This window comes from Gigantopelta aegis, chromosome 3, assembly GCF_016097555.1.
Source record: "Gigantopelta aegis isolate Gae_Host chromosome 3, Gae_host_genome, whole genome shotgun sequence".
In the NCBI taxonomy this organism is placed as follows: domain Eukaryota; kingdom Metazoa; phylum Mollusca; class Gastropoda; order Neomphalida; family Peltospiridae; genus Gigantopelta; species Gigantopelta aegis.
Window position 1 is genome coordinate 36,875,523 of NC_054701.1, and position 17,522 is coordinate 36,893,044.

General features: G+C 37.3%; 1 protein-coding gene across 1 annotated transcript; it reads left to right on the forward strand.

Annotated features, from left to right (window-relative positions):
• Positions 1–1,231: 1,231 nt before the first annotated feature.
• LOC121389980 (cytochrome P450 1A5-like) lies at positions 1,232–16,176 on the forward strand. The gene is made up of 11 exons (XM_041521673.1): positions 1,232–1,366; positions 2,561–2,717; positions 3,452–3,529; positions 3,955–4,053; positions 5,367–5,460; positions 7,944–8,099; positions 8,817–9,025; positions 10,499–10,627; positions 12,796–12,900; positions 13,448–13,582; positions 14,732–16,176. The coding sequence occupies exons 2-11, from the start codon at positions 2,564–2,566 to the stop codon at positions 15,076–15,078; spliced, it is 1,506 nt and encodes a 501-aa protein (XP_041377607.1). The 5' UTR covers positions 1,232–1,366; positions 2,561–2,563; the 3' UTR covers positions 15,079–16,176.
• Positions 16,177–17,522: the final 1,346 nt, after the last annotated feature.

Sequence of the window (17,522 nt, forward strand, 5' to 3'; positions counted from 1 at the left end):
TGCTTCCCACTAGTTAAGCCTCTTCTTATAATAGTTTGTTTCATTTCATTAACATTATTTTCATGGTTGTATCTAATTAGGATGCTAGTACACTGTCCCGGGCACACACCTCAGCTATTTGCAGGCACGGCGGAGCAGGGGAGGGAGCCTCCCCCAATAATAGTGAATAAAAAATATTGGTAGTAAATCTTAAGCATACCCCCCAAACCCTCCGAGAAACTCGATCTCAGTCACCCCCCACCCACCCCCACCCCCCAATGTCTACTTGCTTCCGCCGTGCGTGATTTGGGCTGTCCGTATCCATCCAGGACAGGGATTTAATGATTCTATTATTAGAGAGAAGTCGGTGTCCTGTCCTTAAATTACACCGTCCTAATGGTAAGTTAAAACCTGTTCTGAGTGAGAGCTGGTGTTGAGTCGTGAACAGTACCTACCAACCTTGATGCAGACAGCTTGACCACTATACTTCCAAGGTCATATATTTCATTGAGGGCATCTATTTATAGACATTAATACTTTATAGGTTCCATTGTAACAAGTTAACTCATATTGCCAATAATGTTAATGTTTACTAATAAGTGGTAAGGCGCTCGCCTGCTGCGCGGTCAGTCTAAGATCGATCCCTAACGATAAGTTCATTGAGCTATTTCTCGTTCCAGCACCACGACTGGTATATCAAAGGCAGTGGTATGTTATCTCATGTCTGTGGAATAGTGCAAATAAAAGATCCCTTGCAATAAATGGAAAAATGTGGCGGGTTTACTCTCTGACTATATGTCATATGTAACATATATTTGACATCCAATAGCTGATGATTAACAAATCAATATGCTCTAGTGGTGTCGTTAAACAAAACAAGCTAACATTTTTGTTCACTAATAAAACTGATATAAGCAGCAGGCAGTATACCAATAAAAAGTGTCAATCTACATTTAATCTACCTGTAATAAAATGGGTGTGTGTGACATATACCATTTAAAGGATGAATGATTTTTTTAAATTTATTAATAACACTTTTTTTGCTGAAAATCGCAGTTCCATTTTAGTGAGATACCCCGCACTGGTTTCAACCTCTTCTGTATGCTGCATAGCAACTGTATAACAACTAAAAGTGTATTTACTAAATGGAAATATTTAACGGTACACCTCGAACTTTGGTATGGAACTTTTGTTCAAACTTTGACACGGAACTTTCTTCTTTGATGCAATGCAACCTCTGTGGCAGTCCCTGCGAATTTTAATGGTCACAATAACATTGTGTTAACACGGGGCATGCTGGGGTCACTGCTGGTAAAGAAGCCACGTAAAGAGAGTTTCCACACGAGTTGTAAACCTCTGACCTGCGGTTCACGGCTTCATAGGACAGGTATGAGACTTTTAACACGATATATATATATATATCATAGTATAGGGCACAGCGGGTGGGGTTTTTTTTAAATGATAATATTAGTCATAGAGCTAGTACTTGTACATTGTAGTCTGTATGAAATGTAGATTGAAGGTCAATCGATGTTTTGTTTGTTATACTATAGCAGGATCAGTTATTTACTAGAACTTGTGCGCTCAACCCTAGCTATTCAGGTCATGTGGCTATTCCAGACAGGTCACGTGGGGTTTGAGGGGAGGTCATGGGGTCAACTAAACAAAAATGCTGAAGCAAATCGCAGGGTGTTAGTTGTAATCCGTGCAAAAAGACGGAGTGATTCGTTTATAACACAGCTGTTTAGTAGGACTGCAAATATGAATATTTGTTGTTATCCATAGTCGGACATTTTCGTGTTATTTGGGCAAAAATGACCAGACTGCACCCCTACAAAAATGAGAGCCCGTACCCCTATGTACGCACCAAATACAAAATAGAATAGAATGACTTGTAACTCACAAATACAAAATAGAATAGAATGACTTGTAACTCACAAATACAAAATAGAATAGAATGACTTGTAACTCACAAATACAAAATAGAATAGAATGACTTGTAACTCACAAATACAAAATAGAATAGAATGACTTGTAACTCACAAATACAAAATAGAATAGAATGACTTGTAACTCACAAATACAAAATAGAATAGAATGACTTGTAACTCACAAAATATATCTGAATGATTGTACTTGATATATATATATATATATATATATATATATATATATATATATATATATATATATATATATATATATGTATATATATATGTATATATATGTATATATATATATATATATATATATATATATATATATATATATATATATATATTATTGATATTGATTTATCGACTGAATTGAATTGATTGATTGATTAATTCATTGATTGATTGATTGATTGATTGATTGGTTGGAAATATAGCTCTCTCTCTCTCTCTCTCTCTCTCTCTCTCTCTCTCTCTCTCTCTCTCTCTCTCTCTCTCTCTATCTCTCTCTCTCTCTCTCTCTCTCTCTCTCACACACACACATACACATTATTTGTGTTACTCTTTCTTACTTTGTCTATATCTGCGTGTGTGGTGTGTGTGTCCGCGCGTGCGTGCATATAATGTATAGTCCATTTGTTTTACAGATAATGGGTGGCATTCTGAGTTATGTACCCCTGTCTCTGACAACCCAGACTCTCATGGTTGCCGCTGTGTTTGGAACCACAGCGTACTACATGTTCAGAAAAAGCTACCGCTTACCTCCTGGTCCGTTCGCTCTTCCACTCATAGGAAATGTGTTATGTAAGAACAATTGTCTCATAAAACACACTCGGCAGATATGCATATCAGTGACTAGTATACATAAAAGATACGACCTCTCTCTCTCTCTCTCTCTCTCTCTCTCTCTCTCTCTCTCTCTCTCTCTCTCTCTCTCTCTCTCTCTCTCTCTCTCTCTCTCTCTCTCTCTCTCTCTCTCTCTCTCCCTCTCCCTCCCTCTCTCCACCTTTAAATATCTCTCTGTATAATATCTGTTTCTCTCACTCTGTCTCATTGTCTCTTTCCCTCCATCCCTCTCTCTTTCTCTTTTTCTTTTTCATAGCATCTCCCATCTTTCCCCTCAGTTTTTCTGTTCGTCTGTTTGTATGCACGTTTGTCTTGCCCCTATATATCTGCCTCAACCCCTCCCCCCCCCCCTCTATCTGTATGTCTCTGTGTGTCTGTCTGTCTGTCTGCCTGCCTGCCTCTCTATCTTTCTGCCTCTCTCTCTTTCTCTCTCTCTCTCTCTCTCTCTCTCTCTCTCTCTCTCTCTCTCTCTCTCTCTCTCTCTCTCTCTCTCTCTCTCTCTCTCTCTCTCTCTCTCTCTCTCTCTCTCTCTCTCTCTCTCTCTCTCTCTCGCTAAGTCTCATTCACTCACTTTCATTCGCACTCACTCCCATGGTCACCTAACCATTCTCAAAATATTTTAAATGACCTGTTGTTTTGCTAAATCGCATTCACACGATGCATATAAATTTTTATTTATTAAACTTTTGCAGCTTTCAAAGGAACACCTATGTACCAGAAACTCGCAGAATGGACCAAAACGTATGGACCGGTAATGACCGTATACTTAGGTTAGACTATATTCGATGTTGATTATGTTTCGTTGTTTGTTTATTTTGTTTTGTTGTTGTTTTGTGTTGTTGTTTTTTTGTTTTTTTATTATTGTTGTTTCTTTGTGTGTGCGGTTGGGGATTTTTCTTCTTTTTTTTCTTTTTTTAGAGGGGGTGTTGTTGGTTTTTTGGGGGTTGGGGGGGGGGGGGATTTTTACTGTATTTGAATAAATGTAATTAATATCAGTTGTGTAGTAAATACAATTATACATTTTGGTCTTTTTATAAATTACAATTTGTGAATTAAAAAATAAATTATTACACTAGCGTACAAGTAATATACGAAATTTATGGAACTCGTTTGGAAATTGTTTGTTTTTTGTTGGGGTTTTTTAAATATGGCATTCACGCTCAAGTAATATAATTATAATTTATATTAATTACAGGCCCAATACGTTGCGTGGCTCTGAACAGTACCGAGGTTGTATTGGAGGCTCTGGTAACCAAACAGGCGGACTTTGCTGGTCGCCCCCAGACGTATTCAAGTAAGACTACGGTACTTAAGATTTCTTGAGATTTTAATATCTAAAGACCTGAAAATCAATTTCTTATCTATGAGTGTCACCAAAACGAGAAACATAAACTTGATATACTGATGGAAGCAAATATGGGAACACATTGACATTTTAGATCTAATTTAATTCACAGCTAGCATGCTTAACGTCTGTATAAAACACAAAAATATAATGTAGGACTGAATTATATTAATATGGGGGTTGAAGAAGAAGATTTTTTAACGACACCACTAGAGCACATTGATTTATTAATCATCGGCTATTGAATGTCAAACGTTTAAAGTCGTTTTGACATATATACAGGTAGTCATCAAGCGAGCGCTTTTTCACTGAACTACGTCCCGCCCAATGGAGGTTGAATGTCTTTTTTATTATTTATTATTATTTTTTTTTTTTTTTTTTTTTTTTTTTTTTTTTTTTTTTATCCCCTTGCCTTTCTCTCCTTTGAATTCCATCTCATTTCTTCCCGATCTGACACCTCCTCCTATCTTTCTACTTTTTTCGCTTTCCACCTCTACATCCCAGTCCTTGTGTCTCCAACCGCGACAGGTGCTTGTCTCTTATGGCTATCTGTGCCACACACCTGCCATTCCCCATCAGCTTTTAACTGTGGGCTTATCCTGACCACTTAAGGGAGTGTTCACTAGTTACTTCTGGCATTGTTAAGAGGCATTTGTAACCACCTACTATACACCTCTACTACCGGCGATCGTTAGTTAGTGCCGTGGGTTAGACCAGCTGAAGGTTGAATGTCGGTGCCATGTTCAGCTTCCTGACACTATGGGTGAGAGTTTTGGTTGCAGTTAATAGTTGCTGTTATTACACGTGTTCCTTTGTTTCTTTCCATCAGTATATATTGCTATGGAGATTTATTGGTTTAAACTGTTTTCTCGATTTCACATGCAGTGCGCACTGATTTGGTTTATTTCATAATGGCACGAGCTGTTTATTTTTGTTTCTATAAAGATAAATGCAAAACAGATGAGAAACACGCATTGTAAAGTATGGGTTTTCTTTTATTATATATTTTATTATATTTTATTATACTTAATTTTTCTTTCGTATCGGTACTGCTTTCATCATTCCATGTTTGCTTGTGCCATGTTTGTTTTTTCTTCGCGAGGTTCATATGTTAATAACACGTTGTATTGATTGTTAATAATTAGTAGGCCTAAATCATACGTTTCGATTAGCTGGTATGAACTTTCGACACACATTACATTACGGATTTGTCCTTACTTAATGGCGGAATATTAACCAGCTGCGATTTCACTCATTTTCAGCCTTGAAGTTCTCGGACGGAGGAAAGAGTATTGCGCTTGGTGACTATCACGCCACCTGGCGACTACACCGAAAATTAGCAACCAAAGCTTTGAGGTAAGGTACTAGGTAGACTTCGCCATAAAAAAAAAATGCTTTGTATGTACAATAAACACCAAGTTGTCGTGGGTTTTTTTGTGTTTTTTAAAATGTTTGTTTGGTTTTTTGTGTGTTTTTAAGCACTGGTTATATTTTGTTGATCCGATTTGAACAATATTCTCTTTCAATTACAGTTGTCTACATGCTTATATATATCAGGGCCGTACACTCCGGAGGGGCGGTGGGGGGGGGGGGGGGGCAGTTGCCCCCCTGAGAATTTCACCTCTTTTTTTACTCCAGAAAATAGCATACACATCTCAGGATTTAATTTGTATAGTGTTTCATTTCATTTGTTTTAAAAAAGTAGTGCCCCCTAGGATTTTGATCAGGGTACAGCCCTGTGTGTGTGTGTGTGTGTGTGTGTGTGTGTGTGTGTGTGCGTGCGTGCGTGCGTGCGTGCGCGTGCGCGTGTGCGTGTGCGTGTGCGTGCGTGTGCGTGTGCGTCTATGTGTCTGTGTGTGTGTGTGTGTGTGTGTGTGTGTGCGTGTGCGTGTGCGTGTGCGTGTGTGTGTGTGTGTGTGTGTAGATGCGTGCGTGCGCGTGTGTGTGTGTGTGTGTGTGTGTGTGTGTGTGTATACTCTTCAAAAACAAGTAGGGGAACCTGAAATATTAATGTTAATATCAACTATTAGACCGAACACACGTTTTGACCAATCTAATTGAAATTAGCTCCACTGTTACATGTAGATCTAACAGCAGCCCGTTGGAGCTCATGTTCATGGGTATACGAAATGATTTGGGTGAATTACGAAGTATGCCGGAAATTAATTGCAATATAAAATTTTATATAAAATTCGTTTCAAGACGAAAAAAAAAACATGATGGTATAGCCATAAAATCGGTTTATACTAGTATACAATCCAGAATTTATTACTGCACTTTTCCCCCTTTTTTTCAATGTTGAAATAGACCAACAAGTTCGCCTATTGCATAAATAGTCTCGCCCGATATTTTTAGAATTTCCATGCTCCCGAATAACGTTATAACGTTATAAAAGGCGACCGGCCTCGGTGGCGTCGTGGTAGGTCATCGGTCTACAGGCTGGTAGGTACTGGGTTCGGATCCCAGTCTAGGCATGGGATTTTTAATCCAGATACCGACTCCAAACCCTGAGTGAGTGCTCCGCAAGGCTCAATGGGTAGGTGTAAACCACTTGCACCGACCAGTGATCCATAACTGGTTCAACAAAGGCCATGGTTTGTGCTATCCTGCCTGTGGGAAGCGCAAATAAAAGATCCCTTGCTGCTAATCGGAAGAGTAGCCCATGTAGTGGCGACAGCGGGTTTCCTCTCAAAATCTGTTTGGTCCTTAACCATATGTCTGACGCCATATAACCGTAAATAAAATGTGTTGAGTGCGTCGTTAAATAAAACATTTCTTTCTTTATAAAAGGCGAAGTGTAATTGGTCGATATTTAAATTGTTATTTATTGATGAAATGTCACCTGGACAAGGGAGTCCACGCGATGCTGTTAGATCTGGTAGACCCAGTAGAGCTAATTTTAATCAGACTGTGTTTTGACCACAGATATCGAACGTTCAGGTCTGTTTATCAACACACCGAAACACATTCCATAGTTTGCACGTGCATCACGTAGTTTCCCCGTACACGTGCGTTGGGTGTCATTCTCGATTTTGACAATTTCCAGGGAGGTCGATTAATCACCGAGGAACATTATTTCTGTCAATCGTTTTCATTGTGTTGATCATACAGTTGTTTGAATTTGCGATTTACTGATAAAAAAACTGTCAACTTTTAAATTTCACTTTTGACCTCAATCGTCCTTCAAGATCTTTGGTCGTCATGAAACTACTGTAATATTGAACTACCGGTTGTAATTTTTGCCCAATTAATTCACTATTATCATATATATATATATATATATATATAAATAAATAAATATATATATATATATATATATATACATGTATATATATATATATATATATATATATATATATATATGTATGTATGTATGTATGTATGTATGTATGTATGTATGTATGTATGTATGTATGTATATATATATATATATATATATATATATATATATTATTTTATTTTTCATCATACTTGCTAATAATAACAATAAAACTTCATACTTTATTTTAAATTACTTTTGGTCCATAAACAATAACGCTCAATAAAACAACTTGCCCATAATTTGTACGTTCATCGAGAATTGAACAAACTCCTGTTGCCACGTCTGGACCAATACAATGGGATAACGTTATGTTGTAATGAATGAAACGGAAATTTAATTTTATATATTACAAGTGTATTAGATAGTTGATAATAACCGTCAACAGCGATAACCACAATATGTATTAAAACTGTTGGTGTGTTTGTATTTTGCATCAGTAAATGGCGTTATAAAACATAGTAAGGCCAGAATTTAATAACCGCCTATAACCGCATAGCGTTCTTTGTTGACCTTACAGACACTTTATCAGTGGGAACCAGCTGGAACAGAGAGTGACCGACTCCTTGGCCAAGGTTATACCTCTGTTGAAAAACGCCAAAGATCCGATTAATCCACACGAATACAATACTCTTGTTGGGGTGAACATACTGTGTGGCGTGTGTTTCGGAGAAACGTAAGTAAAATAGTACAGTGGCGTAGGGCCCACTCCCAATCAAACTTTGTTTTAAACTATTAAATTTTATAAAATTATACATATATACATACAATTTCAAGACATACGACTGGCTGCTTCTAGGTGATGACCAGGTCACCAATGCCATACAACAATGAAAAACTACACGATGGAAATCGATTAGACTGTGACGTATTGTTAACCTGACAAGCATGTGTCAAATTAACACATAGCTGCCTCCAAATCTCGAGTTGTCATCTTCCACATATCATTTCTTATAAAGTTAATCCCCACCCCTTTTTAACCTTTTTAATTTTCAGTTGTCACATGTTAAAAATCTAACATGAATGAAAAGTAATTCATTAGCGAAATAAACTTTACTAAAAAATTCAGTTCCTTTAAGATGCAATAAATAAGAAGAGATTTGCTTTTTTGTGCAAATAATGTATTAAAACAAAGTATAAGAATATTTAGGTATGACGTTGATGACAGAATTTCGTAGTTCTATGAAAATTAAGTGTTTAACAAATTAATAATTATATTAAATTTAGTGTATTTTGGAATATATATATATATATATATATATATATATATATATATATATATATATATATATATATATATATATATAGATGTAATTTTTTAAGTTTTATCCTCGCTTTAAATATATTACGTTAATTATATAATGTAATATAATAAGATATGCAAATATTTCAGGTATGATGTTGATGATGCCATGTTCAAGAATATGATCCACCTGTTTGATGAGTTTTTAAACAGTTTTGGAAATGGACTTCTGGAGGATATTATTCCACCATTACGTCTTTGTCCGACTGGGAAGATGAAACAGTTAACGAAAGTAATGGATGAATTCTTTGGTTTGATGGACACGTTTATTGACGAACACAGGAAGACCTTTTCACCGGGTAATAATATTTTTATACTTCAGGGCTGTACCTAGGCAGTGGCGGATCCAGAAAATCAGGGGAGGGGGCTTAATAATTGGTCAGTGAGAGAGAAGAGGGTGTAGTGGCCTTACACCTACCCATTGAGTCCTTAAGAACTCTCGCTCTGGGTTGGAGCGGGAACCGGGCTGCGAACCCTGTACCTACCATCCTGTAGTCCGATGGATTAACCACTGAGGCCGGTATTCGTGCTTACACCTTCATCAGCTTGTAGCTATGGTCTAGAAGACGAAAAAACAATGCACACCGTGTAGAGAACAGAGGCGCCCAACCTATATTGGCGCTCCAAAATACTCATTGGTTTCACACCGGCCTCGGTGGCGTCGTGGTTAGGCCATCGGTCTACAGGCTGGTAGGTACTGGGTTCGGATCCCAGTCGAGGCATGGGATTTTTAATCCAGATACCGACTCCATACCCTAAGTGAGTGCTCCGCAAGGTTCAGTGGGTAGGTGTAAACCACTTGCACCGACCAGTGATCCATAACTGGTTCAACAAAGGCCATGGTTTGTGCTATCTTGCCTGTGAGAAGCGCAAATAAAAGATCCCTTGCTGCTAATCTGAAAGAGTAGCCAATGTAGTGGCGACAGCGGGTTTTCTCTCTTAATCTGTGTGTTCCTTAACCATATGTCTGACACCATATAACTGTAAATAAAATGTGTTGAGTGCGTCGTTAAATAAAACATTTCTTTCATTGGTTTCACAGGGCTCTAACTTAACGACGGCACCGACGGCAATTGCCGTCATTGAGATATAAATTGCCGTCATTGAGATATAAATTTCCGTAGGTACAAAGCATTACCGATGGCACTTTGTGCCGTCAGTAAAACTCCTCGATAATGGCAAAATTCATACACTGGTGACGTGTACATAATTTGCCAATATTTAACATTTTCACATTTGAAATAATATTATGTCTACATACAGCAAAATAACCTTTTAGTCAAATTTATTTTCTACAAATGTCACTTTAAAAAACAAATTGCCATAGGCAGGCTCAAAATTGCCATCCATGGCAATTCTTTTTAAAATTGCCGTGGGAGACATATTCTTAAGTTCGAGCCTTGGGGCCTAATTCACAAAGCTCTCTTAGGCTCTGTTAGACAACAAAGCATCCTCTTTGCAAGTCTTTTAGCATTGTACTGCGAGATCGCAAAGTTGCGAGAGTTTAGGCCTCTGGTTTCATCAGCTAGATATGCACCGCAGTACAGTCTTGCATGTATATGAAACTTGTTTTCATCCATCCTCCTTTTTCTCCTCCTCCGTCTATAATTGTTAAAGGTTCATTATTATAGTTTTAAGCGACATAATTTTCCACTATGTTTACATTTAATTCTGATAAATAAATTACAAATTAATCGATCCCACGCATAATATTTACATAATTAACTGAACTGTGTGTCAAACAAGGATATTATTTTGTTTTATTTTGTTAGATCACTGCAGAGATTTTACGGACAGCATTTTGTTGGCACAGAACGAAGCCATAGAAGAGGGCGATGAATTGACGAAATCACGGATAACGGACGAGCACATTAGGCAAACTGTCGGAGATATATTTGGAGGTATTTATTGTAGAATGAGGGCCAGACGTAGTCCAGTAGTAAAGAGCTCGCCTGATGCGCGGTGGATGTGAGATCGATCCCTGTCTGTTTTACGTTCCAGCCAGTGCACCACGACTGGTATATCAAAGGCCGTGGTATGTGCTATCCTATCTGTGGGATGGTGCATATAAAAGATCCCTTACTGCTAATCGAAAAGAGTAGCCCATGACGTAGCGACAGTGGGTGTCCTTTCTCAATATCTGTGTGGCCCTTAACCATTTGTCCGACGCCATATAAACCATAAATAAAATGTGTTGAGTCCGTCGTTAAATAAAACATTTCCTTCCTTCCTTCCATATTGTAGAACCTTCGGTGGATGTAACCACGTGTCAAATTGTTGATTAATCGTTTGATTAGTTTAACTGTAGGCGATTTAAATAAAAAGCTTAATAGAGGAATCGTAAACAATGTAGGACACTAAGCATAATCGGACGATTCCAGTAAAAATAACGCCCCACACTTTAAATAGAGAATAATACATGAGTGGCCGTTAGATACCATTTATCTTACAATGAGTTACTACAACGAGCGAAAGCGGGTTTGATACGTTTTAAACAACGTGTTGTGAGATAAATGGTATCTAACTGACACGAATGTATTATTTTATTTCTTACATATCCTCAAAAACCAGGTTTTAAGCAATGTTTTACTTTTTTTCTATTAAACGTTATTTACAGCCCTTGCACTTACGCATCACAGACAAATGATTGTCAGGTTAACTATACGTCACAGTGTAATCGATATCGACCGTGCTGTTTTTGCATTGGGTGTATGGCATTGGTGACCTGATCATTACCTAGGAGCAGCCAGTCGTATGTCTTGAACTTGTTAACAACCACATACATGTGTAAACAAGTATGTGTTATCAAAAATAAGGAATGATGTTGTCACCAATAGATGTGTAAGAAAATTAAATAGAGGAAGCGTGCGCAACACAGAACAGTGGCAATTGATGATGGTAAACGTTTCACTTTGACATGTGAAGTACCGGTAACTTATTTTTCAAATTCTGCCCGATACCAAATTCAATGTAAAAATGCTATATCAGTGAGTAACTGCTGCGTACTAAAAGCTATGGTCGATTCAAGGCTGTAGGAAGCGGTAGGCCTAAGGCCGGTCAGGCTAAAGCCTTTAAAGATAAACGAAACATACTGCATGTTGTTAACGTCGTTACCGCTACGTGAAATATTATCAAACACTGTCATCGAAACTCATCAGTTGAAAATAAAATATGGGAGAGAAGCATCATCTTGTACCCTCCAAGTTTGTTGGGGGAAAAAAAGAAAGAAAATTAATGTTTTATTTAACGACGCACTCAACACATTTTTTATTTACGGTTATTTGGCGTCAGACATATGGTTAAGGACCACACAGATTTTTGAGAGGAAACCCGCAGTCGTCCACTACATGGGCTACTCTTTCCGATTAGCAGCAAGGGATCTTTATTTGCGCTTCCCACAGGCAGGATAGCACAAACCATGGCCTTTGTTGAACCAGTTATGGATCACTGGTCGGTGCAAGTGGTTTACACCTACCCATTGAGCCTTGCTTTGGAGTCGGTACCTGGATTAAAAATCCCATGCCTCGACTGGGATCCGAACCCAGTACCTACCAGCCTGTAGACCAATGGCCTAACCACGACGCCACGCTTGTTGGAGTCAAAATAAGCCTTACCAATAATTGTAGGCTTTCTACGGGCCTGCGATTAGACAAATTTCTTTTCATTTGTTATTTATTTGTTTATTTTATTTTTGTTTTAATTATTATTATTTTATTATTATTATTATTATTATTATTATTATTATTTTTTTTTTATTATCATTATTATTGTTTTATTTTATTATTATTATTATTATTATATATATTTTTTTTTTTAAATAACCAACATAAATCGAACAATGGCGCTTCTTGGGAAGGAATTTAAAAATAGATACATGTGATGATCTATTCTCAGTACTTAAATATTAAAAATACTTTCGAGAGTGCAACTTAAAGCCCACGTACACGTGAGCCATTGTTGAACAAGGCGAAACTTGAGACTTTTTGCTCAGCTGATAGCTCTCGTGTGCGGTAGGTTGGAGTAATTCAAAGGGAAACAACTGTCAAAAATGTGTGTGTGTTTCTTTCAGCTGGGATTGACACGACCCGTTTCACGTTGGACTGGGCAATGCTGTATCTAGCTACATCTCCTGAAGTTCAGTCTAAAGTTCACGAAGAAGTAGACAAAGTTGTGCGTGAGTTAAAATCTATTTGTTCCATCTAAGTTAAATCGTGTGTGCAAATAATAATATTCCGTCTCATCTAAACGTGAATTCAACCTTCTCTCTCGCATTCACTCTCTCTCTCTCTCTCTCTCTCTCTCTCTCTCTCTCTCTCTCTCTCTCTCGCTCACACACACACACACACACACACACACACACACACACACACACACACATACACACACACACGACCTAGCTTGCATGGTTGATTGTCTTAGAAGATCAGAGTATGTTGACTACCCTAATTAGTGATTATGGTTCCATTTTCTTACGGCATCACGCCACCATTCTCCGTGCTGTTACCATTTTTAAAAATAACAATGACAACTCTCTCCATATTGTGTACAGACATTTATTCTACCGTAATATTTCCATTAAAATGCATGTTCTGTAAGTGATTCGTGGTGTGATGTCTTATTTTCTAGCAAATTGTACCTCTATTTCCTCATTTCTACAACAGTGTCTGGATTACAGTGCCCATTTAATTTTATGTGACTGTTTTTCTTATTGGTTTCTACAGCTAAAAGCGGCACCATGTTGTTGTCCTATCGAAACCAGCTGCCCTACACGGAAGCCGTACTCCACGAGGTTATGAGATTGTCTTCTGTTGTGCCTCTGAGTCTGCCTCACTCTACCATCTGCGACACCAAGATAGGTAGGGCAACTCTCATCCTAAAAGTTTCTGAGCTAAAGTTAATGAGCTAAAGCTATTGACAATAATGGTAGTTTTGATGATGGTAGTTTTGATGATGATAGTGATGATGATGGTGATAGTGGTGATGATGGTGATAGTGTACTTTTTTGTTAGCAAAATAAAAACATTTATTAATGGCCCCTAATTCTGTGCTTTCAGCTGCCTTCTGCCCACCTCATTCTAGTTAAGTTAGGCTAGATGTTGCTATGATAAATGAACTGTGAATATACAGATAAGTCTAATTTAATGCTTTGTTAGTACAAAAATATCTGTGACGCGGATTTATATTAAAGGGACATTCCTGAGTTTGCTGCACTTTTTAAGATGTTATCGACTAACGATTAACGATTGTAATCAGATATCAAATATATTTTTCTGCATAATATATATATATTAGTGGCTGTATATTAAACGTGTTTCTGGTCGTTCTAATATTTGTACTAGGTTAAATTTCATTTTATTTCCTAAAATATGTTTTTTCGCACGTACGAAATTATTTGAAGGCAAAATCCAGTTTGGGCTTCTTACAAACATTAAGACGACCAGAAACACATTAAACATACAGACACTGATATTCTAAACAAGAAAATATATTTAATATGTAAGTTTAATCGTAGAAGTATTTTATTAGTCGGAAACATCTTACAATGTAGCAAACTCAGGAATGTCCATTTAACTCACGTCCGGGAACACTTGATATCATCACTGTATGACAATAATTCGCGTGTGCATGTCATCACAGCCATACTTATTCTAATGAGCTCTGTTGTGTGCTAGTTTTGATTTAGTAAATTAGTCTGGGAATGGCAGTCCTCTTTTTGGCGATGTAAGAAGGACCCGAAGTGAAACCAGTCTTAAACTTAAATAACTGCCACAGATACTCACCTGAGGCTTGTTTTAATAGTACCAATAACTGAAACCCTCACTACCTGAATGGGTATAACGTCTTTGGGCTTGTATTTCAAATTCTTTCTATTTCTGTTTTGCCCAAATTGGACAATGTAAAAGGATTCACGACCTTTGCCTTTACACCTTGGAGGTTATTTTTTAGATTTTGTTTTGTGGTGTGTTTGTTTTCTTAGAGTTTGCAATGGTCAATTTGTGTTCCAGGCGACTATGACATCCCACAAGGAACCATGGTTCTCCTCAACCTATGGATGATGCACCACGACCCAGACAAATGGACAGACGTCGAGGATTTCAAACCTGAAAGATTTTTGGACGAAACTGGCGCCATGGCACCTAAACCTGACAGCTGGCTGCCTTTCTCGGCGGGACGTAGGGTGTGTCTGGGGGAGTCTGTAGCGAAACCGGAACTGGTGCTACTTCTGGCTGGATACATGAGGCAGTTCAAGATTTCGCTACCAGACGGCGTGAAACCAGATTTCGAGGCTATTGGTGGAGGTTTCGTCAGAACGCCAAAACCTTTCAAAGTCGTTTTTGAGGAACGTGACTGATTTGTATTTTATGAGCATTGAATATGGATTTCGTGACATTTATTGTTCACTGAGAGACTAATAATGCATGTGTTACTATAATGTGTGCTTTTAAGACATTTGTACATTTAAGACACATAAAAAGAAATTTGAATAACTTTATTCTGATGGTGTAAACAAGATTAATCATTGTTTACATAGTCTAGTGCTTTATAATCTAGTCTCAGACTTTAACGTCATGGCAACGCCATACAAATTGTATGCATGTATTAGGTAGTTCAGTCTAAGTTCTAAAGTTATATATGTACTGGCCATGGAGTTGGTAGTCCATGAATCATTTGAGAAAGTGATCACCCAGAGACGTATTATTTGAGTATTTGGCGTCCTAGGCCACTAATATTTTATGCCCCATCGTAATACCATGTAATAGGGAATAACATGAGGGTAAGCGGGTGGGCGGGTGGATCTGGCATAAAGAGTAATTTCTACTACTTGGTGGAATTTCAGTGCAGCATGCAAAACAAAACAAAAGAATTATTTTATTATGTTTTTGTTGTTTTGGTTTTTTTGCAAGGTTTTGCCACCCCTAAAATTTGGCGGCCTAGCCCTGGGCTTAGTTGGCCTGTTCACCAAAGTTTAAACCTTTACTACTTTTTTTTTAGGAACATGACTGATTATACAATGGTTATTGTCCATAAAAAAGATGGAACGATCATAATAGGTTAATATTCATTGTTCCTTGAGAAAAACAAAATTGTGCATCCTGGCAACAGACACCATAGTATTATTATAATATATACGGGTACAAACTCTCTATATGAATATATCGAATTGCATGTTTAAAAAGTTTTGATAAAATTTAGCTTCTTTAGCATTTGTAAATCTTTCAATGATATTTTCTCAGAAATTATTAAATGTCTTCTTTTTTTTATGGGACATTTTAATAATCAGTTACTAGCAAAATTCAGTGTTATATGTTAAAATAGCTAGGTATTTCATTTAGCAGTCTGTATACAATGACCTTAGAATTTTGGTGTAAAATAACTTAGATAAAAGTGGCACCTGATGTGCCGTTTGTAATACAACAGGTTCAATGTAATTAAATAACTATACTGATAATGCTGTAATGTTATCATTTTTGTCAACTTTTTTGTATGAATTCTATATAACATCACTGAAATACTTCTCATCCACTGCAAATTCCACCAAGAAGTCAACAAATTGTGACATTATGTCAGAGGTGCTGCTGCAGATGGCAAATGGATACCATCGACAAACAACACATCCATGAAGAGAAATAAACGTCCACTTCCGTACAATTTATTTTGCTTTAAACCTTGCGGCTCATAGGCATCAAATATACAATGATATATAAACATAAACAGAAACATATACATAGCGTCCAACTTATTCAGTGGAAATAGACTTTAAAAAGGGTATGGAAAAACAATACTAAAAGAACGTAAATATCCGATTCATTATTATTATTATTACTACTACTAAGTACCACAACAACTATGCAAATGTTAACTAAATTTTGTAATTCGTGGATCAGTTAAAACTTCTGTCTAAAACAATGTTTATGGAATAATTCAATTAAAAAAACACAAAAAGAAAAAACAATAACTTGAAAACATTATGAAGGTGGTGTTGAATAAAAGGAAGTAGCGTGGTCGCTTGTGGTGTGAAGAAAATAATTTAGTTGTGGGTGGCACCCTGTTCCATCATAAAGATATCCACAAGCTAAGCTAACAGAGATATCACCAGATGGCTCCATTATCAACCAGATTGACCACGTCTTGATAAACAGAAAGTGGAGAAGTTCTTGACAAGACGTAACGGCAAGAAGATGTTCTGATGTTGCTAGTGACCATATCCTAGTGATTGGACTTAAACTGCGGAAGACAAAGAAGGGACAGGAAAGAGGCTTACAGTTTGATTCCACAAAACTGAAAGATATCGAAGAAAGAAGATATTTCCAAGTCGAACTCAGAAACCGTTTCAAAGCCTTAGAAGAGGGAGATGAAATAAACATCGAAACCTTCAACAACATTATTGTGCAAACAGGAGAAAAGATCCTTGGATACAAAAAGAAGACAAAAGAAGAGTGGATCCAAAAAGAGACTTGGGGGGAAAAGATTTCTGAAAGAAAAGAAGCAAAAAGGAAAATGAATGCTTCCAGCTCACATAGACTTAAAGATCGTTTCAAAAACAAATACTCGGAGCTGGACAAAGAAGTTAAGAAGATGGCAAAACATGACAAGAAAGTCTACATAGAGGGTTTGGCAGATCAAGCTGCACAAAGAGAGGATTCGAAACCTCTATACAGAATCACAAAAACCTTGAGGGGGACCTACCCGTCAAGGATATGAATGGAAAAGTCATAACAAACGAGACTGAAAAGTTAGCCAGATGAAAAGATTACTTCCAAAGCATACTGAACAGAGCAGAACCAAACAGCCTAG

Bases quoted from the DNA above. Each gene is read 5' to 3' on its own strand.
- LOC121389980 (XM_041521673.1), top strand. From the start codon at position 2,564: ATGGGTGGCATTCTGAGTTATGTACCCCTGTCTCTGACAACCCAGACT. The intron at 10,628-12,795 runs GTATTTATTGTA...TGTTTCTTTCAG, and splicing joins TGTCGGAGATATATTTGGAG to CTGGGATTGACACGACCCGT. The intron at 13,583-14,731 runs GTAGGGCAACTC...TTTGTGTTCCAG, and splicing joins CATCTGCGACACCAAGATAG to GCGACTATGACATCCCACAA.